The following is a 25972-nucleotide window of genomic DNA, read 5'->3' on the forward strand; positions in this document are numbered from 1 at the left end:
GTCTATTGTTGGGTCCATCAAGAGTTTCCTCAATTGGGGGTTGAAGGTGTTTCTTACATTATTTGATGATTTTCATAAATGGATGACGCGGATTTCCATCATGAAGCATAAAAGTGGGTCAAATGAGATTTCAAAAGTTTAAAGATTGTTCAAGCATTACTTGCATTTTTCATCTTTGAAATAAATTTTGCATCCACTTTGACAATTCTTAGTAAAAACATACAACTTATTAGGCTCTTTAGCTGATCATATTTTCAGTTAACTAATGGTTAGCTTTCAAAATCTTTCAACGATTGGGTTTTATTGTATCAGGATGGGCCTGGGCCTACTTAGAAAGCATGCAATATAGTAGACAATATAAGCAAGTTAAAAAATGGAGAGCTCTTGTAGTCTTTTCATATATATAATAACGAATACAAAATTTCAGATGAGGAAAAGCTTTAAAACACAACAAATTGTCTTTCTAAAAGACAAACTCTGCATGTTTTTCTTCCCACACCATTTTCAAAACCATACCTACATTTCTTTCTCTAAGTTTCACAAAGCTATAAAGAAACTTCAAGTGCAAGGGCCCTCCAAGCAAAATATTTAAGCTCCCGAATGTTGCATAAGCTCAAACCACTGCAATTGAGTAGGTAAGATAACATGGTGGTTAATAAAATTTTCCAAAAATGAGAATCTATAAGATAAATAAATAAATAAAAGATTATATAACAATTATGGCTTACTTGTCTTAATAAATCAGCAAGAGTTCTTGGAAGAGTTTCGATATCCTTCAAGATGACAAAATATGGGAACGGGAAAGAATCCATGTATTTACCTGTCTCCAGCTTCCCATCTTCAAATGTCGCTTCCTGAAAAAAGGAAAAAATAAATCTTACATTTTACATCCCAACTTTTTACAAATTTGCCCTTCATTTATATTTTCCTCACTTTTTTTCCCTGAAAGTTAAATATATCTCCAATGGACACGTATAAAAAAAGGTGTAAACCTTTTTAAAAAAGACACTTTGCCCCCATTTTATAGTTTTTTATCAACTTATTCAATTCTCATACCACACCTTTCATATCCAGCAAAAATACCATGGGGGTGTAAATGGTAAATATTAAAAAAAAAAGGGGGGGGAGGGAGTGTGATTAAATAATTAATTACCAGAACTTGTGTTATTGATTCGGCTGGGTTGTTATCCAAAATGAGAAAAGCAACCATTCGTTTTTTGCTCAAAAGATCTCTAACACAACGCTTGAGCTTCTCCTTCTCATGGAAAAGGCCATCAGCTATGATCAAAACAAGCTGCTCTAATGGATTTTGTCCAGATGGCAATCTTGCATTCATTACAGCAGAATCCAACGTGTTGTTTATGTATTTCAGTAAATCAGCCATGGGCTCATCCTCTATCGTGTTCTCTTGCTTGAATGTCAGACTCGAAAGCATCTGATTCACTCAACAAAGCATGGAATAATATTAATATTAAATAAGTTGTATATCCTAATATTGATTGATTATTAAGTGAAAAACGAACCTTGACTCCAGATTCACCAGTGAAGGGGTGATCAAAGTCGTGTAACAATTGAATATTTCCCTTTTTCCCAAAACTTGCAACTGCTAAATTCCCAACTTCCAATTGAGACATGGCACGACAAACAGTGACCAAAGCTTCAATAGCAACATTCCCACAGTTGTTCTCTGACATGCTGCGGGAATCATCCACAGCAATCATGACTTGATAGTTTCGTTTGTTAGGTCGTGTTCGCCTCAACCATATTTTATCTTTCCTATAATGACTCGCAATGTATGGAATCACCTGTCATAACATATCAACCACCAAAATAAATATCTATATAGTCGTTTTACTTACGGGACCACATTTGCAAAAGTCAGCTACAGTCAGGTACCAAAAATGTAAAAAAATCATTATTATACCTTTTTCATGTTGATTCGTTTTCCGGTTTTATAATCCCCTTGAAGCTTGCTAGCAAGAGTAGGTTCCATCACCAAACGCAACTGTTCAGCCAACTCCTGTGACAATCTTGTTGTCTGCAGTTCATATTTTCTCCATAAAGCAGTGGCAGAATCTTTCATATCATGAGAAACATCTTTGAGTTCATGTGCAATCCCCATATCATCATCTCCAACACAAAGTTTACTGAGTTGATTTATGCCTTCTGTCATATAAGATCTTTTCATAACCACCGAACTCTCTGTTTCCCTACTGTCATCATGTTCACCATGGCTATCAACTTCTAGGGTTTCATCTGGAATCTCGGTTTCTTCAACTTGTGTTTTCTCATTTATAATATTCCCAATGCTTAAAAGATTCTTGATGGGTCGAGCTGAATCAACATGCTGTTCTTCTTCGATCTCCATTTCAGAATCATCTTTCTTGTCTGTAACCTCCCCATCTGTGTTTTTTCCATCATTGGGTTCTTTTCCATCCATGTTTTTATCAATTTGGTCTGCGGTTGCGGGTCCCAGCGCTTGAGCGGATCCTTTTTCCAACCCGGAAGTAAACCCGTATTCGTCTGCATCTATATCTGCATTTTCATCATCCATGGCTTCATCCTTCTTTTCTTCCAAGTCAATTGACACTTTTGCCCTTTCTTTCCACCCATCAAGTGCATCGCCAATGTTACGAAACGGGTTCGGTTGACTTTTTTGACTAGATGAAGGGTCAACCTCTGGCAGTTGACTTATATGTTCATCATTTAGTTTCCCGCCTTTTGAAGAATCAGCTACAGTGACTTCGTTTTCTGAAGAGTTAGGTAAACCGCGTATAGGCGCCATGTCACTTTGCATATCATTGCTGTTTAACCATGTGGCTTCTGGTGCAACATCTCCCATGGATGCCCCGTTTGACCCTCCGTTTGCCTGAGTGGCAGAGTCTGCGTTTGGTTGGATTTCATTGCCAAAATCAGTGGTGACAGGTGTACTGTTGGCATCTTTCTTTTGTTCATCCACGTCAGCATCGCCATTCTTTTCTTGGTTTTCTTCTTCAGCATCCATGTCAGCATTTTCTTCAACTGAATTTGTGTTTTCATCTTCACCATTGTTGATCTCATCTGACTCATCAACTGTTTCCGTTTCACCATCTTCATTCTGATCATCATCTCTCTCTTGTTGATCCATGTCAATATCTTCATCAGAATTGACATTAGTTTCATCTGGTTTTAGACCTGTAGGTTCAGAAAATGCTTCGTCTTTATCTATATTCATATCTTCAACCTCATCAGTATCATCAGGGACGTTATCGTCATTTTCATCCTTCTTTTTGTTGGATTCATCAGGATCTAATTCTCCAGGCTCATCATCACCATTGTTGACATCATCATCCTCATCTTCCTTAGCTCTAAGCTCTCTTCCACTCTCATCATTGTCCTTAACAGAAGGTCCAGTTTCATATTTCTCATTCTTCTTTTCATTTTCGACATCTTCATCATCTTTATTATCACGAAGCTTCTCATCAACAACTTCACTGTCATCTCCAGTCTCTCCCATGGCAGAATCCAGCTGTGGCTCTTCGTTTTCATCATCGTTCTCATCATCACTTGAATCCTCACTAACACTGAATGTGTCAGCTGTGAAATCCTGTTCCATTTCTATGCCTTTATCATTTTTACTTGGATCATCATTCGAGGCATCTAGTTCTTCACCCTAACAACATAAAAAGAAATTATAAGTCAGACAAAAAGGGAAACAAGATGACAAGGTAAGGGCATATTTGGAAATTGACTAGGTACCTTTTCAGTTCCAAGTAGTTGATCTTCATCTTCTATCTGTTCACTGACATCTTTAATCCCAGCACCCTCACCCATACCAGTTCCAGTAGTATCTTTTGTATCATCACCACCATTTTCTTCCTCTTGGGTTTCTGTGGGGCCTCCAAAACCTTGGGAGTATAATGAAGCAAAAATCTCCGCAAGAGCATGAGTAACCATAGACAACTGTTCCAAATGTAAACGATCATTATAGTTTCTTAAAGGGATAAATCCTATATGCAAGAAATAGCAATACACTTTCAAATTCTTTCTTATTAAGACATTATTCTATGAATTATCTATCAACCCAATTTATAGAAATGCCCAACCCTGTTACATTTTTCAAAGTGCAATGCCCAAATAAGAAAAAAACTCATAGAAGATCAAACTTACAGTTCTGTTAGCCACCATAAAGTCCTTAAGAAGACCATTGCCAAAGGTTATCATTAGGTCCAATAGTGAATATAGATGCTTCAGTTGTGCCTCAACAATACATACATTCGTCTCTCCATTCCCATAGAGGTCCACAAGTTGTCCCTGGGTAAATATATTAAATTAGATTAGTGCCTTGAAAAAATGAAAAAATGTGATCCAAATTAAGAATAAAAAAGAAACAAGACACTTACAGCAAACTCGAGTGTTTTCACTAATTCATCATGTATGCAGTTCAACTGGAGATTCTCTACTCTAGAAGCAAACAAAGTTTGCCATGTATTGATATTTCCCAAGTAATCTTCCGTAGAATCAAGATTGTTATTCACCGAGTTGACTCGATCAAAACCATCAACAATATGTTTGCATGTTTTCCTAAGGGACTCGGTGAACTCAGTTTCAGCTTTCGAAACATCATCGACATCTTGAATGTGAACCCTTGCTTCCATAGCAGAATTATAGTATTCATCTAACAGGTTACCCTGAAAAGTGGCAGAAAAAGTATGTTACTTAAACTGTACCCAAAAAAGTCAATATAACTAAAAAATACAAAACATACCTTGGCGAAGATCTCCTCAAAATGGTCAAGAAGAACATCTTTAGCTAATCCTGAAGTCACATCCTGCTTACGAATAGCGTTTAATTGCTCCTTAAAATCCTTAACTAACAAAAGGTTTTGTTGGACAAACTGTTCCATTTGCTTGGTGATGCCATGAGGATGAAGTACAACTTCAGTGCTTAATACACCACCACAATCACCAAAAAGATAACCATCCAACAATTCCTTCGATTTCTTGAACTCAGGAACAAATTTCTCTAGGAAAAGACGAATTTGCCCAGCACCCACTCTAACATTTGAGCAATTGTTTAGATGGTTGTTTTCAACAGTCTTTAGCAACAAGCATTCATCGTTTAACGTATCACACATAGCATCAAACAGTTGCTGCAACAGTAAAATTCAAATATTAGCATCATTCATATAAAGATTCGATAGTAAGCATTGCATGATAAAAAAAAATTAAAAATTAAAAATTAAAAACAACCTTTTGTCGCCACATGCATTTGGAAATGATGTCCTGATTGTGAGAAAATGAGCTTGAGGAAAGATTCTGTAGTGGAACACTTTGCTTCTTTAAGCGATCCAAGCCATTGTAGAAGTCATAGGCTGCAGCTCTATGAGATTTTTGTATCTCAACAAGATGATCAAGGTAAGAAATAGACCTACCAACCTACAAACAAAATAACAATCATTCATGTGGTTAAAATGAAAATATGAGTAAAATTAATTAACAAAGTGGAATCGAACATTACCTGTTCAGTTGTAAAATCTTTGTGAAAGTTTACGCTGACTTGTCGAAGATGGTTTAGGGAAGATATGCTTTTGAAGAAGTATTCATTTGGTGTTTTCCAGTCCGTTTCTAGATTATTATTATCCATGGGAAGCTTTTGGACCTTCTCTAAAGCTTTGACATCAAGGTCCTCAGAGGGTAATCTACTTTCATTAAGTAGCAAATGCTCAATCACATATGATGGTTGGAGAGACCATGCTTTATCCTATATTGTGCAACCACCAGAATAATAAACATTAGATACAGATACAGCATTGTACTTTCAATGTCTTTCTTAATAAGACAATGTTGTAATAAACAAATAAATCAAAGTAAATTGCTATTTCCTGCATTTAACCCTATAAAATACTCAGATTTCAACATGGACAAAGGACAAGGGAAGTATTATTCCAAACTAGAAAAGCAAAACGCATTTAGAAAAATAGCCAGTATTTGTGAAGATATGATACCTCCATGGATGTAGATCTATGCTTAGACAACCCAAAACTATCCAACATCTTTAGTAGTTCAGAGAGAGCCCTTCTCTTTCCTAAACTCTTCTTTTTTTCATCCTTCCAAAGTTCTCCACAATAAACAAGATTTGTGCTGATCTTTTTAAATGTGTGCCTCACTTGTCTCCACTCTTCCTTAGTAACACCACTCAATGATTCTAAACCTATCAACTTGCTCACAATATCTATATTGCCTGCAAAAGCAAAAACAAAAACATGAATACAAAAAAAAACATGTGAAGATGGGTAATTACAGTGTAAGAGAAGAAATGAACCTTGAGCTTCCTCCAATGGGACACATGGGTAGTCAGAGTTTATAATACACTTTGCAAAACGTATATCTCCCAATGCAAGATCCACTTTATTTCTCCAAGTGGAAGGCCATATGAACCTCTTTTTGTTTTTAAACTGAGTTTCATTGCAAGAAACATCAAGAACTTGCTTGTATTTCTCAAAAGAATCGCTAAATGAAGCAGAAGTATGAACTGCTATTGTTTTTATTCCACTTCGAGCAGCTTCTTGTGTAAGTATAAGCACCACAGGTTGCTTTAGAACATCCTGTGATTTCAAACACGCTATTGATTCTTAAAAATGCACAAATAAGAAAGAAAAAAAATTATAACAAAAAATCCACAATCGTCACTCACAGTATACTTCTGAATCAACTTCTTAAATTTCTCACGTGTCCGTTTTGATGTTTCCATTGTCATAAACCACTCATTACGTTCCCATTTACACAGCTTCATGAGTTCACTCAACTCCACCTGAATGCTCTTTCTGTTATCTGCTAACCTCTCCAGAATACTAAAACACAATGAAACATTGATCGTTTAACACAAAACATAATTTAATAAATAACATATAGCTAAATAATATAATAATATGTTAGAAGTGCACTTACATAGGCAGAAACTGAATGTGGAATCCGAATGTATTGTACAAAATCCTCACATTGTCCTCATGGCCACGACTGTGTATAATAAAAGAATGCATAAGGTAAAACCACATACAATAATAGAATAAAGCAAATTTACAGAAAGAGAGAAGAACCTTAAATTTGATCCCTGACTAATGCCAGTGCTGATGTGGCCATGGAAAGCAGAGACAAGTTGAAGACGCTTTCTGAATTCACCAATGCTGGAAGTCCGAATAAAATCGTCCAAGCTGTATTAAAAAGTAGATATGTTTAAAAATCTTTTGATTTATTTATAATATATATATACTTTTTATTAAATTACAAGCACTTGCCTCGCAATGGTGGATTGACTATAGTCATCAGTATCTGTAGACTGACTTTGCCTAAGAACCGAGTACAGTGGAAACCATAACTGAAATGGAATTCAAAAAGAGTGTCAATTTGGTCTTTTTACTTATATCTTTGTAAATCATAATTGTTTCCAAAAAATGAAGATATTTTACCTGGGCAGCATTAGTATCAAATCCAGCTTGAACTTCATCAAGTAAAGCAGGCCATGATTCAAACTCCAATTTTTGCCATGAGGACACAAGACCAATAATCGGATCCAACTGATCTGCAAATTGCAAAAGGTAGCGGAAATTGAATAGAAAATTAGAAATTAATGATATAAATATGTTCTTTATGTAAATCTAAAAGAAGTAAATCAAATATTTACCAGAAAGGGGAAACTTTGAAACAGTTTCTTGAAGGTTCCGGACCCTGTTAAGTAAGAACTGCAAGGCTGACAAAGCCTACAAAAGAACAAAAACAATGTACACATATATGAGAAGATGTAGTAGAAGTTAAATTATATTATTTATAACCCTGATTATCAGTTAAATGAAGAAAAAAGTGTATGACCTTAGCAAGAGGGGTGTTCATAGGTATAGACAAGATCATATCAATCACATCCACAATTTTCTGAAGAGCAGGATGATCATCCCATTCGCTTAGAAGATGACGAATCCGATTTTGAAGATTCATAACTGGATCCACCATCTTGGCCAACATGGAAGCATTTGAATCCTATATCACCACCAAGAGAAGTTAATTAACAACTAAAAAGTAAAACATATAATCTAACAAACAAAAAAATGAAATAGAACACAAGACCTTGTAGAAATTGTAAGAATTTTTCGGTAGATGAGATGACATTGATTTCCGATCATGCTCCAAGGAAAGGCGTAGTACATGTTCTGGAATAAGCTTGGAGTCCAAATTCCAACATAATAAGCCCTCCATATCTGAAAATAGTAATAAAAATATGAGATTTGTAATTGTGTATCTTAAAAAGGAAACCCTATAATCCGAAAAAACAATCACCTTTAATTACTCTTGTACCCATGGCATAAGAGTCCGAGAAAGAACCTAGCCTATCAGAATCAGCTACTTGAACAAATCCAGCCTGAATAAAAGAAACAAAAATTAGAACTACATGAAGAATATATACAAGAGAACTCAGAAGAAAAAGTCAAATAAGTCAACTGACAGGTTGAAGGAGATCTGTCGAGCCAAATACTGTAGTATAGACATTGATCATGTCATTCAATGCGGATTCCAGCAGTAGACTCCAATCTTTCTCTAACATTTCATCCTCTTCTTCAGTATTTTTCTACAAGAAGCAACTTCTTCCATTAGTACAACTGAATTAACAAATTTTACCAAGGGGAATGCTTCTATCATATAGAAATCATACCTTTTCACTTTCAACAGATGCTTCTTCTGAAGCCAACTCCTGCCACTCTGAGAAAGCTTCATTGGCAATCGAACTTTCGAGGGTAGATACGTCCATTTCAATGACATTTTTAATGTCAAAAGCACGAGGTCTAAATATGTACTGTTTTGAATCAAGCTCTTCTTTGGTTCTAACTTGAATCTTCATTTTCATCCAGAGATTTGCAAATTCATCAAACATCCTATCCATGAGCTGATGTTGAGAAACATAAAATAGTAAGTACACAAGAATGTTGCACATGTCCTAATGTAAGAGTTCTTTAAAATATTTACACTCCATCAACAAGAAATTATTACCTTAAAAGATACATCATCAAGAAAATGGGCTTGGGCAACATAATGCAACACGCGATGAAGAATATTTTGATGAATTGAAGCTTTTAGTTTCAAAGCAGATGCCTGTTACAACATGAAACATGCATTTGTCATTTTAGATTCCATGGAAAAAATAAATTAGATTGTACATTATACTACTGTAAGATGTATATAATAAAAGACATTAACAGACCACTTCATCACTATTATTGTCTTTAGCAGAAGTAACCAAGGTTTCCACCATGGCCATGTCAGCTTCCCCAATGTAAGTAGGGAAGGCTTTATCAAAGGATGAAAGCTTGGCATGGAAACTGTCGTCTACACAAGAATCAACTTTTCCAGATATGCCCCTAGGGAACCTCATAAACGAATAAATTGCCCCCTGACATTCATGAAGTCAGTATCAAGAATCAAAAGACCAATTATGTCAATAATATTGTTTTGACAAATGTGATAAAAGATTTATATATTACCAAAACAACATCAATATCTTTCTGGCCAACTCTATCCAAAAACTGATCACTTAGGCTGTTTGAAAGAACCAATGATAAGCCTAATTTCATCTCATATATTGCAATCTGAACAGGTTGAACAATATCAACATACTCCGAGTATTCATTGGATAATCGATCCACAAAACGTGTTGCAGTTTCCTACAAAAAATAGGAGATTGACATATACATAAGAAAAATTCCATAGTGGTGGATGTTGATTCACCTTTACAAGTAAATTACATTCAGATAAGTCATCAATACCTGCCAATTATGCACTTGGTCAGCAACCCGTTGCATACTCAAATTCCCAATGTTCTTTAAAAGATCAAATGGTGTTGCGACCAATTTCATAAATTCATCACATTCGGATCTCAGCTTCTTAAATTTCCTAGGATCAGATCGAAACACAACCTGAAGATAAAAAAGCACCACATCATGCAAATGTATGAGCATATTTATATACAGATGGAGAAAATTTTGAAAAACAACTAAACATTACCTGTTTTTGGAGTCTGTTTCTTTCAGCTTTTAGATCGTTTAGTAATTCTGTTCTTTCCTTGTCAGCCTCGCTCAAAGAGAAACATCCTGCCAGCTGGACACACTCCTTACGCACCTGTATGAAGTTGAACATTGTAAAATATCTGAAAATAAAATGACTAATATCATATTAAGTTATGCAAGAAAAAAAAAGTACTTCTATATCAAGTTCAAGTGATGCAATCCTCTCTGTCAGTTGAAAATATTTCAAATTTTTCTTGACAGCTGGATCCACATCATCACAGCATAGTAGAAGATGATAACGTAAACCCCCAATACGTAGCCAAGCACACCCAAGATCAAACAAGGAATCTACACACACAAAAAAATGGTTAAGTAATGGACTAATATAATAGAGCACAAATCAATTAATTATTATCTATTTACCTGTAGAATTCTTGACATATAGCGCATGAAGCAATGGCTTGATAAATGGACTTATTAAGGACTTCAAAACATGGTGGTTTGATGATTCTAGAAGAGATATAATCACACGCACATCCGTTTGCTGTTATAGAAGAAGAAAATGTGAAGAATATACGGTTGACTTTTGTTTTCAGATAAAAATATTTTTTACCATAAGAAAATTTACCTGAGCTGAAAAGAATATAGATTTGATCAAGGAATATTTATCAGCTTCAAAGGACTTCTCGTGGGCAAGTATTATCTGGATGAAAACACACAAAAAAAATAAATAAATAAAGTGGGAGCTCCTGTAAACAATATGAAACTTCTTAATAAAATATATACCTGCTGAAAGAGAGATCTAGCAGATGACAGAAAGAAACTACGGGAATCAGCAACATGTGGAGAACTTAGCCAAAGATTACAGGAAGCCACTCCAAGTTTCAAGCTATGTGCATTAAGATCCTTGATGCCAATTGGATTCCCCCTTCATAAAAAAAAATTAACAAATTAAATGTGATAACCAGAAAGAACTACCAACTGAGACTAACAACTCTACACAATCTTTGTATAGAACTCCTTACAGAATCTTGTCTAGAGCCAGTGTTGCCACAGGCTGAAAAAGCATATCAGGTACCAAATCTGCATTGCCATGTTGGCTTGAATTTTTCTGCATCACATAGACAACAAAGTACAACAAAAAAAGTAACTTTCTGCACAAATTACTAAATCACCCTTTTTTATTTATAAACTACAATGCATACCTTCTCATGATTCGAGTGATGCTTCCACAAAGATGTGTGCCAATTAAACCACATTTCAAGAACAGTACTAGAAATGCTTGCATGTGCTGTAAAAAGATTTATAAGCATATACATTTAGGTATTTTAAGGGGAATTGAAATCGCCTCTGAAGGGAGAAAGTTGCACTGACCATTATTGACAGAGGTCCAAGCTTCAAGAACCCATGAGATTTTTTGATAAGGAGAGAAATCGGTTGGAGGCCTTGAAGAAGAGTTTAGTGAAAACTTCAAGGTAGATTCTAGAAGCCAGCGTAAACGAGACAAACCCTAGAAAACAAAGTAATGGTCATGTTATTGATAGTAAATGTAAATCGAAAGTATGATACATTCACTAACAAACACAAAAGCCATTTATCTGATACAACAGCAACAATACCCAAGTCCCATAAGAAAAAAATGAGCTCACACTGAAGAGGACCAAGGGTAAGAAGGTAAATATTGAATGGATACATAAACACTGCAAGAAGATACTAGCAATAAAAGATGGCATTGAATCTTACGGATTCCAGTTCCTTCCCATCAAGAGTGATGATATTGGAAAGCTCTTGAAGAAGCCTCATATCAAGACCAAAACTATTGTTATCATTTAAAGGCAGAGTATCAAGCCAACAGTTGAAGCCAGAAGGTAGGCATAACATGTCAGGGTTCATTGTGCAACAACTAGATAGAGCACCAAAAAGAGAAGCTATGTCATTAGTCCCAGCATTCCTTTCCAACTTGTCCTTTTCGTAATGGAACTTACTCGAAAGAACCTGCAAAATTAACATAAGCTTCCACTTTTTATCGTTTCAAATCTTCGTATACAGAAGGAAAGAAATAGAAATTTCATGCATGATAATACCTGATACATCTCCTCCAACTGATTTAAAACATCATGGTCGTCTTCATCTACTTTGCTCATGATAAATGCAGACATGCAAACACCTTCATACAGAAAAAATAATAGTTCATGATGAATGTACAAATGCTTCTAGATAGATTGCTACATTATGTAGCATACAATAAGTAAGAAATTAACAACCAAAAAGTGTTAATACTTTACCTTGCATGGCAAGAAAGCGTAGTTCAGGATTGGTAGCAACAGCAGCCTCAATATAGCCTTTATGGGCTACAAAAACAAATGCAGAATAAATAACAATAATGAGTAGAATAGACTTGTAGCAATTACAAGAAAAAAATTAAGATGTACCTGATTCCTGCAAGTTGATGTTTTTTGTCCAAATTGAATGACAAAGATTGACAAGCTGTTGTTGCTTTCTATATATCTCAACAGAAGAAGGTGAAGACGGATGACCACCATATGCCCACAGCAATGACCTCTGTGAACTCAAAGACCAAGAAAGAACTCTTTCCAAGTTCTTCATTTCATCCTACACAATATTTTAAGTCCATACTTAGACAAATGTGAATAAGAAGATTAAGGGTGAAGTGGTTTTAGATTAAGAAAGAGTACCAGAAAATTTTCCACTTCATTTGCACAAAACTCCTTCAGCTTTTTAGCATCTTTCACCAAAGACCTCCATGAAATTAACATGCAGTCATACTGAGACGAAACTAACCCATTCCAAGCAGATAAGTGATCATTAATGAGCTCTTTATAAAGTACAAAAACCACATCAAAGAAAGGAGACCCAACAAGCATATCAAGAATTCTTTCTTCAAGCCTTTTTAAAGATTGTAAGACAGGAATGAAACACCGAGTTTGTTCACTATACTTAAACTCACTCTCATTATGCCACTGTTGATAACTAACCCTCAACAACCCAACACACTTCACCGCATTAGTAAGATTTCGGCTATTAGACTCTGATTCTGATGGAGTTGATTTTCCAAAATCCAGTGAAAGCATTGGTGATGATTGTGCTCCATGAGATGTTCTAATGCAGGTCCAAATAGAATGATCCAATTCTTTTTCCAGAAGTTTCAGGAAAGAAGAAAAGAATGAACAATGTCTGTTTAAATGATCACCTAACCACCCGAACCATAGAAGATACAACTTAAGGTCACTTTCAGTAGCCTGTTCCATGGTCCAATTTGCTGCAAACAAAAGCCTTTTGTTACTGAATCCAAAATCGAATCTTGTTTGGTTAACTTTGTCCAACCCTGCCACATCAGCTTTTGGAAATGTCATGGCATGCAATGTCTCTAAATCCACCAAGTATCCCCTCATGGAATCACTTGGACATTGAACATTATCCATTCGACCCAAAGAAGCCCGAAATGAATGTGAGGCCATTTGAGCACCAAGATACTCCAGATACATACAATTTTGTTTTACAGATGTTTCTCTTGAGTACCATACAAAATCACGTACATTCAAGGTTGTGGGCCACCCGCCAGGTAAGCATAGAGAACTGCAATTGTGAAGTTCAGGTGTTGACAAGTAAGAACCGATTGCTTCATTAATAATATCCTTCCCTTCAATTTCTCCCAAAGAGGAAAGATACGTATGCTCAAAGCTAATTTTCAAACTCCACATTGCCTGATTTCCATTTGTAACAAGTCGTTGAAATAACTGTATCCACCGCATAAGCTCAAGGTTTGAAATGCTAACATTATGTTTCAACCCATCTCTTTTAGCAGAAAGATGTGCTTTAGCCATTGCATTGACTAAATGTTCACCAGGTATGTCTGAAAGGGCTAGAAATCTCTTCACATCTATGAGTTCATTCTCACCACAAGGCTGCATCATGTAAATTTCAACACCTCTATTTCGCATTGCTCTTGATACTTCACCATATGTAGGGTTTACAGTGAGGAACATCCGAAATTGAGGGTGAGGATGAAGAACCATTGGTTTTCCTTCTATGGTACCACATTCGTTAACTGTTATAGATCCGGATTGTTCAACCAGAGAGTTGATTCTATCAAGAACCTATTAAGAGAAAACCAAAAAAGGTTAATCAAGGAAATCACACTAATAATCAAACATTAAACAGATTTACATACCGTAGGGTTGCAAAGATTTGCATTCTCTAGAACAATCCACTCTCCATTCTCTATAGCCTTGATCAACAATCCAGTCACCCATTCAAACTTTGCAGGATACAGCATCTTCCTTTGATCATCTTGCAACTTCTTAACAGTCTTCAATAATCTATTCAGATGTTCACTATCGTTTTCCAAATCCAGTAGTAGATTCTCTATGATATCAACCAACAATGGAAGAGATCGGAAGACTCCCCTACTCCAATTTTCATTGGTAACAAAACTCACAGAACTGTTATCCAAACTTGATGAGAAGGCAAGCCAACGCCCAATCAAATCCTTCTGTTTTGTAAACTCTTGGGTTGACTTTTCAAACTGGCGACAACTGTATGCCTTTATGTAACGCTCAACATGTTCAATAACAAGGCGATAATGGCGAATAGCATTGTATTGTTCAAAGCATCCGAGTAACTCAGATATATCAGTAGAAGAAGAAAGGTTAAGTTCATGTAGGATGTTTCCAGTGAGATGTGACATTAACCTTATCAAAGAAGTTTTACCAGATCCAGCTGGACCAATCAGCAAGACCAACCATTGATGGTGCAAACATCGTGCCATGGTTTCCAAGCTTTGTCGGACACCTGGCAGGATTTTTAGGTCACAAGAAGATACTGTTGATGATTGCATATTAGTCCTTTTGACATGTGTGTTTCCAACTATCAAATTCTCTGGAGTAACCTGCACCCTAGGGTATAGATTAATGACTGGTTTAACTTTAAAAATCTGTTCATATAGCTGAATGACTTGTTGACGATCTGTGGATGAACGCATTCTTTGGATGTATACAGTGTTGAGAAAGCAATCGGATTTTGAGCCTTCAGGAGCCTCTTCTATGATCTGACATGAACGAATAATATCTCGAAGATTGAACTCCCATGGGGATCCATCTTGTCCAAATTTATGATTTACCATTGTGTCCTCATGCAGACGCTTATTGAACCTAATCAGATTTGAAAGCAAATCCTCTGGGACAGATGGGTGTAAAGTCCCACAGATGTACATATGATCTTCTTCTACCAATTCATCAACATATACTTTGGTAAAGCGGTTGAGAAAAGATTTAGGAAGGCCTTTCCTCCCACCCCCTTGACTGGTAGGGTTTTGACATGCAAAAACTCTGAAAGATGAAGGGCACTTGAAAGTATGACCGAGCTCTGGTATAAAAACTTCTGCTCGATGATCTAAAATGGCATTCAAACCCTATTGCAACAAATATGTTAGTACAGATATTGGCAAAATTTAAAACTCCACAGGAAAATTAAATGGATATAAGTCAAAGTCAAACCTCCAGAACAGATTGAGGAGCGAGATTGAGTTCATCCAGCAAAACCCAAGATCCATTCTTCAAAGCCTGTATCATACTCACAAAGTTGATTATAAAATCTAGAAGAAAAAAGGATGAAATATTCTTTAGGGTTTAGGGTTTAGTAGAAATTGTTACTAACCTGCAACAGGATGCCATCAGACCAAGCAAACTGCATTCCTTCATCGCTTTCAACAGGTAAGTCAGATCCCAGTAGATCCATCATGTCAGTCTATGGTTTTAATTAGACATCGTACGTATTAACATCAGTATTTAGAAATAACCAAAATACACACAACCAATAAAAATGGCAGAAATTTAGGGACCTGTTCTGATAAGTTAATCCGAACAACAGAATGTCCAGAGAATTTTCCAAGAGCAAGGACTAAACTTGTCTTTCCAACACCTGGACTTCCTTCCAACAGAACTACAATGCATAATAAGATACAGACAAGTAAGAAAATCATGTAACTGTAAACACAGTAAATAGTGTCCAAAATTATAAAACACATCATTAGAAAGAAGAAGGAAAAAAATACCAGGCTTTTTAAGCTGCATAGCACGGAGTACACGCAAGGAATTTCTGCGGGTGGTTGGTGCCAGAAAGTCAAATCCTTTAGTCTCTAAATGGTTGTCACCTAAGGCACAGAAAAATACCTCGTATTAAATATAAGTATCTTAATAGCAATTGAAGGTCAACATATATCAAAATTAATGGTCAACCTTTTTCAATGTAGAATGGATGAATTCCAAAATGAGTGTCGATTTCCATGCCATTACTAGACAGTGCCTCACCAGATTTCAGAAGATCAGACCAACCATAGTTTTCATCTGTCAAAACACTTACCTGATTCAATCTCAGTTTGCTCTCCTGATGCAGCAAATATAAATATCAGTTACTCAGTAACTAATTAACAATAAATAAAAAGATTTGAAAATAGTCAAAATACATTACACAAGTGATTAATATAATGAACATTTGAACAGTACCTTTAATTGCTCCATAAGAAATGACAAGCATCTTTCCCTCAAGTCTTCAGCCTCCTTTTTCGAAATTCCTGTACCTAATAATAAGAAAAGCAAACACAATATGAACATAAGAAATAGAATGAAGAACAAAAATTATGTTAAAGTGTGTTTCAGTGAAGCAATCACAACTAGTTACTAGAGGTGAAAAGATCATTTGAAATCATACCTAAGCTTAATCCATCAAGCAAAACAAGAAAAGCGCCATGCAACATGGAAACTTCCGGACTTAAACTTCCATCAGTCACATTAATAAAATCTATCCAAGACAAGAGATCTCTCACTGTAAGTGTTCTTCCAGTTTGTAATCGATTGAACCACTGCAAACAACAAAAACCATACACTCATTAACCAACAATAAAAACATTTACAATATGAAACTTATAATTTCTAAATTTATCATACCTCCCAGAAATTTATCATAACATCCACCACGAAGGAGATTTCAGGATTTGAGATCCTGCAATTCGGGACATGCATTAGGGACTTGTAAAGTACTCACAAAATACATTGCACAAGAGATAAAATAAATGACATACTTTTCTAATGCTATACGTTTGAGCTCACTCATCTCACTCACAGGTGGGACCCATATCTCAGTAAACCTGTTCCGAAGTGCAGGGGATAATTCCTTTTTACCATAATCGCCCCCAGGATTCATTGTTGCGAGTATGAAAAACTTTGGATGTGCTATAATCTTCTCAAGATCAGACCCACCTTTCTCAGCCAAAGACTGTTGAATAGAAGAAATTAGTTTCAATACATAAAGATTGAATAAGACAAAATATATGAAAGAAAAACATACCAATTTCCTTTCAGGCTCCAAGACACTGTTCAATCTTTCAAGAACACTATCATCTGCCAATGAAATTTCATCCACAAGAAACATGTCACCATTCTTCATTGCTTCAACAAGAGGACCATCTTGCCAAGTAAAGATCGTGCCCCACTTCTGATGAAGTAAAGATAAACGATTCCTAATTTCTTCAAAAGTATCAACTTCATTTTGGGTGACATCAGCATGAAGGACTTGAGCTTCCCTGTAATATTTTATCATCTTAGTCACTTGCTCAAGTGTTGTTGAAGCTTGATTAATGTCCAATGAAATCATCTGTAACAATATAATTGTATTGTTAAGGATCATAAATACATCAAAAAAATCATATATTGTTTTAAAGTCAAAACTTACAGCATCATTAGGGAAGTGCTTAAAAGCTTTTGAAGCCTGCAATTCCTCACACAACTTTTTGTAGTCCAAAGATATTTCTGATCTTTCTCGAACAGGATAGAATCCCTGTTGCATAAGAATATGTACATTATAAACAACTCAAACATTCCAATAGGCTTCTTATACTCAAAAATAAAGATAACTTAAAGATTGTTTCTTTATTTACTCATTAAGTCATGTATGAGTAAAGTGGCTGAATGGGTAATGACGTTTGTATGCACAAAATGTTTGTATACATAAGGTACGTTTCTTTTCTAGACCGAATAAACCATATGATTAAAGTGGCTAAATGACCATTTTACCCTTACATGCCAAAAAAATACAATGTTCATCAATTCTAACAGTCTTCATCCAATTTAATGTGATATGAGTTATGAGGAAAAAAAGAATAGGCTAATAGGTAAAAAGTTAGTGTCATCATCATACATTAACCTAGGTTTCTGAATTAGCCCATTAAGTCATTCTGTTCAAGTTAAGTCAAAAAGAAACAGCCATGTATAGCTTTCCAGATCAAGTGATTAGAGCCCATTAAGCTTATTAAGTAAAAAGAAACAACCCCTTAAAAGAGAATAATACTAACCCCAAGAAAATCAGAAGTTTCTGTGTATTGATGGCAATTCAATATATGTAACTTGGACCCCAAGGCAATACTTAACAGCTGGCATACTGTTGTCTTCCCACCACCAGTTTCTCCAACCAGAAGCACCGGTTCACGTAACCTATAACACCGCTCAACAAGAAAGTACAGCCTCCACATACTATCAGTCCATACAACCCTGCATTACCCAAAAAAAAAAAAAGTAAGACAAAGTTAGCGAAAATTAAGGAACATAAACAAATATGAAACACATGCCTTCCAAGATCCCGAGGAGTAGCCACCGAATTTTGCAAGTTGAGAGATTCATCCTCCTTGTACATTACACTTCTACAAAGCTTAATCCTCAGCTTATTCTTCAAAACTTCTAGAACAACTTCCTTGTCCACATCATTACGCAGTCTTTCAGCCAACAGATAATAACCGTCGCGCCCTAAATCTTCATAGGACTTTCCAAACATCCTAAACCGATCAGCCCACCGAAACAAATCACGCGGGGTAATATACCCGTGTTTTCCCGCAAAAACTTTACTACTTTGTCTATGTTTTTGCAAATCTATCATGACTTCAATCATCTTCTTCGCATAGCTACCCGGAATTTTGCAACGGTTTTCCAAAATTGTACTCAATTCATCTTGTGGGATTTCATCAACATGGATTTCAACAAACCGATTCCGGAAAGCTCTAGAAAGCATCTTTCGTCCACCATAAAATGTCGGTGGATTCTGAGTAGCAAAAAGCATAAAATCTGGATGTGCGTGAATAGTTTCACATAATTCAGGAACATAAAGCTCACGATTATCATCAAGCAACCGATTTAAAGCTTCCAGAACATCAGAAGGGGCGAGATTAAGTTCATCAAGAACTATCCAATGACCATTTCTAACCGCTTTAACCAACACCCCTTCTTGGAAAACAAGTTTCCCACTTGCATCAGTTATATAAGAACCCAAATACTCCTGTAAATCAGTGTGTTCATGGTTGTTAATTCGAACAAATTCATGCCCAGTGATTGCAGCAAGATACTGAACAAGGCTAGTTTTTCCACTGGATGTGGGCCCCTGTAAAAGAACCGGATACCTTCCTATGAAAATAGCACGTGCCAAGTTGCTAAGTTGATCTCTCACACTTTTTGTCAAAACATAATTCTCTAAAAACTCATCATTTTTGGTGTTTTTCCCAACCACAATGTACCTATCGAATGACACATGTGTGGGGTCTTTTCCATCTAAAAGGTATCCTGTAATTAACTTCTTCATTAAGTTAGCACTTGGAGGATCTAACATTGTAAGAAAGAACATAGAAAATCCATCATAAATAGCTTTTAAAAATCCAAAAGCTCGCCTTGCCTTCTTTGTATATTCCATTGCACGATAAAGAGACCTTAAACTGTATTGTGGTTTTTGATTTGCCCCATCTTGTAGCCTCTCTTCTGATTCCTTTTTTGCTATTTTATAAAATTTCAAGATTTTGGTTGTCATATCTTTGACTGAACTGTCTGCTTCCATGAACCGATTGATGAACAGTTTCAAATCCTCATCTTCCAACACATCATCCATAAAATACTCTGTAAACCGGTTTCTTAAAAACAATGGAAGATCTCTTTTTCCAGCATCAGTTGCGGGATTCATACAAGCAAATATACGGAAATTCGGGTGTCTAGATATATAATCAACATCTCCTCTTTCAGCTAAACAAAGGGACCCACCTTCATCTTCAAGAACACCAATTACTCTCTGAAGAGTCTCTGGAGGGGCTAAATTGATCTCGTCTAGTAATATCCAGTCACCATTTTTCAAAGCTGTGATAAAAACTCCCTCTACAAATGAAAAAACCATCCCATCTGAAGCATTCATCTGACCCTGAGCTGCTTCAAGTTTTAAAGAGAATTTTTCCCATGATTTTATTAGGTTTTCCCCTAAAGGTCTTTTCCTTTTTACACCAGGCTTCTGCTTTCCAATTTTGACCACTGTACGAACACCCTTTTGTAAACCACTAAATAACACGTTCCAATTCTTGTCACTGACTGATTTTCTTAATATGGCAAGAAAATTCTCATTGTCCTGCATTTGATCACCAAAAGACATTAGGGTTTAGTGTTTAAGCTAGGGGTTTTTAGGGTTTAGATAGACTGTACCTTTGAAGAGAATGTACTTCTAAAGAGACTTTCAAACTCCTGATAAAGCGGAAGGCATAGAAATTGTGCATTCATAGGTTTAAAACCTCCCAACAGATCTGCAACATCACTTTGCTGGCTCAAATTCTGCAGCATAAATTTCAGCAAAAATATATATTATAAGCTATTTATCTCATTGAGGAAAATTTAATCAGATTCTGTTAATAAACATACCAAAACTGTAAGTTTTTGACCAAGTCTTGCAGCTAGATTCTGTACTAAAGTTGTCTTTCCAGTACCAGTTTCACCAACCAAAAGAACAGGCTCATTATACTTAACAGATCCAGCTATTCTTTCAAGGATATGCAATGAAGTACGAATCTCAACGAATGATTTGTTCACAGAAGATGACTATAAAAACCACATTACACATATATAATTAAAAGAAGCAAAAGGTATGAGTATACATTTTTTTTAAATATATTTATACTAAATAGTATAACTTACAGGCATACGTGTGCGTTGAAGAGTAACTCGGCCAATACGTATATCAGACCTCAAGTCCTGCGGATGTTTAATGTATGATATTAATAAGAGTAACTAGATTTTCTGGTATCAATATATTATATATCTCATGTTATAAAAAGAGAAACCTGAACAACAGGCTTATCAACAGGAAACAATGTCTCAGCATCTGAAATTGGTATTCCCCAAATCTCTGCCAACTCTCTCATTATTCTCATTCGTGTTTCCACTGAGCTTGAAGAAGTTGCAAAAACATCAACAGCCTACAAAACAACATCATATTAGTAAATCAAGAAAGTTAGAAATATGGGGAAAAAGAAGAGCAAGAGTTTACTAAAACCTCTTGATAGATGCACTTGGACACATGACCTGACAGCCTTTCACCCACAAAATGAAAACCCAACCCTGCAATTCTCTTGCACCACTTCAAAAGATCCCTGTACAGAAGGGTAAATAAGTAAATCACTATCAATAAATAAGAAACTAGTAATCTACAATCATGGCTAAATACCTCAGTGAAAACCTGCCAGCAGATGAGAGAGTAACAGAAGTTCCTGGTTGAAAGCCTGTGAGATGATTAACCTTTTCAAAGGTTTCTGCAAGATGTAAAATGATTTTAATATATTGGTTTATGCCAAAAAGGATGAAGCTTTTCAAAGTAAAAACTTTAATGAGCACCTATAAGTTTTCCACAAAGAGATTCCAAATCAGGGTACCAGGCTTTCAAAATATTTTCTAAGTCACTACTACTTGATGGACCAATCATTACTCTCCTCCATAGTGCACCAAGGGAGTTCCTACCTACATATCAAATGACAAAAAAGAAAAAACAAATCTTGACCATTAAGCCCTTCACCCACAAAATGGAATTAACTATAAACATGTGATCACAGACCTGTTGTCATAGAGGATGCATCTAATCTTGAGCTTGATACTGTAGAAAAAAGCCTAAAGCTTTCACTAACCCTTATTGCCTGCATATAGTGGGAAATGACTCAAAGTGTATCCTTGAAGGAATCCTTTGTATAAACTAGGTATACTTATTATTGTCTATTTTAAGAATTTAACTACAACAAACCTCCCCATGGCCTGTTAAGAATGAAGTAGCACCCTCTAGCAAAGGTAACAAGATGGATTGTACATCCGCAGGAGCTTTATCAATGTCCTCAAAAACAACCCAAAGTCCATTAATGATTGCCTATAAGTAGCAAAAAAACATCCCTATTAGAGTTATAGCAAACTAATAATTACAAAATAAACAAAAAAAAAAAAAAAAAAAAAAAAAAACTAACCTGAGTAAGGGAACCAGGCTGCCACCTAAATTCACCAGGTTGTTCAGCACATACATAACTCCCGATTAGTGTTTTTCCATCAATTTGCTCATCCATGTGAATAGAAAGAACTAAAAGAAGAAAAACATCAGATATAATCATACAAAAGGAAAAAATTTAAAGCTGTGAAAGAATTAAGAAATTCAAACAGTATAAACAAAAATAACATACCTTGACTCCCATGACCCTGGGCTAACCTGCTAATGAGAGCAGTTTTGCCTGAGCCAGCTGGACCATAAAGAAGAACAGGCCACCTCTGACTCACTGCCAACAATACCATCTCAAAACTTTTCTTCACAGCAGATGTTAAAACAAAAGGACTTCCAGTTTTAAGCGTATCCCTAATAGCATAACAAAATAACTTCAAACAGTATAAAAGGAAAGAACAAGAGAAGACATCAAGAAGATATGTTGCATATAAAATAATTAGATTAATAATAATAATGCTTTACCATTTTGCCTCCATATTGCTCCAATTTGGTTGCCCTACACTTGTGTTTTCCCTAACCGGTTCAAGATACCAACCAGCCTTCTCTAATGACACATCCTGAAGAAATTCCTTCCACCTATAAACAAATAAACACAAATAATATAAGAAGTGAACAAATCAGAAATAGATTTACTCTGTCACTGATGAAAAAACTAACCTTAATAAACACCCATATGCTTTTTCATCATCGAATCCAAACTCTGATGTTGCCATGTCACTCGTCTTACTTTTTCTAACAAACTTATCACTCATCTTCAAAACCATTGTTAATGTTTGCACTGCACACCACCTTATGTCCATCACAAGCTCTGTATTTTCTCCATTAAAACCAGTGATCTCGTGTACAAGGTCCATATAACATGACCAATCCCATAGCTTAGCAAAAACATCAGGCTCTGCTAAAAGGAGACGATATGATACTCGCACAGCATCTAATAGATGTGTTCCTGACTGATAAAATCAGAAACAAAATTAGGCAATTGCCATAAGAGGGCTTACCTGTATAGGCCAATGACGGACATAATCTCAAAGGAAATAGAACAGGGTAAGCTTTAGAAATAATACCTGCACTAATGACTGGGCCATTGATTCCTTTTCCATTATCCTTTTGAATGGGGGAGGTGCAAACTTAAAGTAATCCCTTACAGACCTGAATAAAGTAACCAGGGTAAGTTAGGGTGGAGCATAATTGAGAGAGAAGGGAGAGTGTACAGGTGAACTTACCCAGAAAGATAAGGTAGCATATCAAGTGTTCGTGAAAATGCCAAACAGGAAAGCTCGTGAAGTCCCAGACCTCTCCCATATTTGACATACAAATTAATAACAGAAATATCTCGTTCATAATCTGAACTTTCAGTATCCTTAAATAATCTTCCATCATCGAACTCAATCATTGAATCGTGGGAATTTGATGTCAAATCAGGCACCAGATGTAGTAAAGCCACAACCCGGTCAACTATCTTACGTGCAATCGGACGAAAGCATCCCACTAATGGAATTGTATATCGAGGATGTAAAAGTAACTCAGCTACTCCATCAACCAACTCTTCCTCTGTCAAAATTTTCCCCTGTAGATAGCATATATGAAAAAACCCAAAATTAGAAGCGAGAGAAGAGCAACATGTAAAAAAGGTGCTTGGAGAAAAGATGAACTCTTCAATACCTTCTTGACTAAATTATCTAATTGGGGAGCAGCCGCAAGCTTGGGACACCGAAGAAGAAACCTTTGCAACTCATATTCAACACTAAAACTCCCATCAATCGCCATTTATGCTTCTACCTGCTTACAAACTGAACTCAAACTTCTCCTATCAGGTAAATATGCAACTTCTCGATTGCTGTGGGAATCAAAAGAGCATAAATATGTTTGTTAAAAGGGAACGAAATATGATTGTAAGGATGGTTTTCAGGTGAAAAAGACTCGATGGATTGTAGTAGGAGTGACTTGTGTTCTTACAGGGCAAAGGGTTTAGGGTTTAAGAGTAAAATAGCATTAAACACATTTCTGTGCGTATGTTAGAGACGAAACAAAATGTGCAAACTTGTTCGTCTTCAGTGGAGATCGGAGAAGAAAGCAGTGGCGGCGGCCGACGGTCGTGGTCTGCGATCGGAGAAGTCTGCGGCGGTTCTGATCGGTGAAAAAGAATGGTGTTTTGTTGCTGGAGCGAGGCTAGGCGGCGTCGAGGGGGAAGCTTCGAGGGTGTGAAGTCGAAAGAAGATGGAGGCGCCGATAATAGAATAGAAGCGTGTTTTTTTTTTTAAGGTTAAAAGTATTTTGCTGACATTTTTAAATCTGGGCACTTAAAAAAAACAAACGCACTGTTAGAATGTATGTCTGCGCGTGGTTTGCGTGGCGCAAACAAAAGTGATTTCGCAGATCTTCAGAAAAAAAACAAACACCACCTAAGGTGTTGTTTGTTTTTCTGAAGCCAAAATGTCTGCAGTCTGCGCGAGAAGAGATGGACCAAACGTCTTCAGTCTGCAATAAGAAGACTGTTTGTTTTTTAACGTCTGCAAACTGCTGAAATAAACAGAACTTTAAATATAATGATTTTTCAACACCAAATTTTTAATAATAATAATTATACAACACTGAAAATAAAATTTATGCAACTAAATTAGTTTTACAATAAAAAAAATTTGGTTTTACAATAACAATAACATTTAAAACAATTCAATATCTATTGTGCATCAACGACCACATTATTATTTTGAAACGAAACATTGGGTTCATCGTATCGTGCGAAATGCTCATCACCGAGTCCTTTTTTCCTTATAAAATTATGAACTGCAAAAATTAGTAATATATTAGACAATTCTTATTAGAATAGAAATTATTAATATACAAAAATTATTAATGACTTATATAATTTATATTAGAATCGAAATGCATTGCTTTTATAAAAACTTTAATATGACTCAGTTTTTTGGGCATATCACTTTTTTTTTTTAAAATTTGGTCGCAATCATAAAAGTAGAAATATAGTTTTATGTTGTATTTTTTTCTTTTAATATTATTGAGAAAAAATTAATAAAAGATATATACATTAATAATTAAATAAGCATAAAAAAAAAGTTATAATCACTTATAAGCAAGAAATCTAAAAGGTGTTTTCTTTCAACATAATAGATGTGGGAGGCGGCCAAAGAAAAAAAAATAAGTATTTTTTTTTAAGTTTTAGTTTAGGTTTATTGAACTTGTGAAGACGTTAGAAGACATTGGTCCATGTCTGCGCCAAGAATACCTCGTGCAGACGTTTTTAGATCTGCGCACTTTCAAAAAACAAACAGTCTGCGAGAGCATATGTCTGCGCGTGGTCTGCACGGCGCAGACAGAAATGATCACGCAGATCTGCAGACAAAAAACAAACAACACCTAAATGTCTAACGAGCCGGGTCTTACCGCCTAGAGTTAACGTTCGGCCCATCATCGTCATTTGAAAGTAAATTAAAGGCAATATTTGTAAAAGTTTTAAAATAATAATAATAATAATTAATATAGTTCTAAATTTTTTTAAAATAAAAAAATCATTATTATTCGGTTATATAATTTTATACGATGATCTGTTATTTTCTATTATAATAAAAAAAAATATTA

At 35.7% G+C, this 25972-nt stretch overlaps 1 protein-coding gene across 1 annotated transcript; it reads right to left on the reverse strand.

The window, feature by feature from the left end:
- Positions 1-366: 366 nt before the first annotated feature.
- Positions 367-24610, reverse strand: LOC145042827 (midasin-like protein). Its single transcript, XM_078991318.1, has 71 exons — positions 24038-24610; positions 23599-23942; positions 23440-23524; positions 23033-23325; positions 22838-22951; positions 22557-22726; positions 22347-22456; positions 22133-22252; positions 21950-22028; positions 21733-21855; positions 21566-21650; positions 21395-21491; positions 21183-21317; positions 21037-21093; positions 20764-20940; positions 20551-20676; positions 18672-20476; positions 18399-18594; positions 17780-17884; positions 17396-17701; positions 17130-17323; positions 16996-17050; positions 16760-16910; positions 16555-16628; positions 16288-16435; positions 16104-16202; positions 15891-15991; positions 15707-15796; positions 15547-15612; positions 14223-15461; positions 12727-14148; positions 12463-12643; positions 12316-12381; positions 12115-12197; positions 11774-12025; positions 11405-11540; positions 11236-11321; positions 11056-11141; positions 10817-10958; positions 10659-10733; positions 10454-10574; positions 10224-10378; positions 10029-10142; positions 9791-9940; positions 9509-9688; positions 9229-9417; positions 9018-9119; positions 8683-8913; positions 8476-8598; positions 8310-8391; positions 8100-8230; positions 7848-8012; positions 7663-7738; positions 7448-7560; positions 7277-7356; positions 7079-7192; positions 6930-6998; positions 6676-6832; positions 6304-6586; positions 5987-6222; positions 5500-5742; positions 5232-5417; positions 4748-5131; positions 4383-4670; positions 4150-4293; positions 3739-3942; positions 1925-3652; positions 1524-1805; positions 1154-1435; positions 729-854; positions 367-621 (listed from the first exon to the last, which is right to left on the reverse strand). The coding sequence occupies exons 1-71, from the start codon at positions 24140-24142 to the stop codon at positions 589-591; spliced, it is 16149 nt and encodes a 5382-aa protein (XP_078847444.1). The 5' UTR covers positions 24143-24610; the 3' UTR covers positions 367-588.
- Between the last annotated feature and the right edge of the window lie 1362 nt (positions 24611-25972).

Source organism: Lactuca saligna, chromosome 4, assembly GCF_052625555.1.
Source record: "Lactuca saligna cultivar CGN05327 chromosome 4, ASM5262555v1, whole genome shotgun sequence".
NCBI classification, from domain to species: Eukaryota; Viridiplantae; Streptophyta; class Magnoliopsida; order Asterales; family Asteraceae; genus Lactuca; species Lactuca saligna.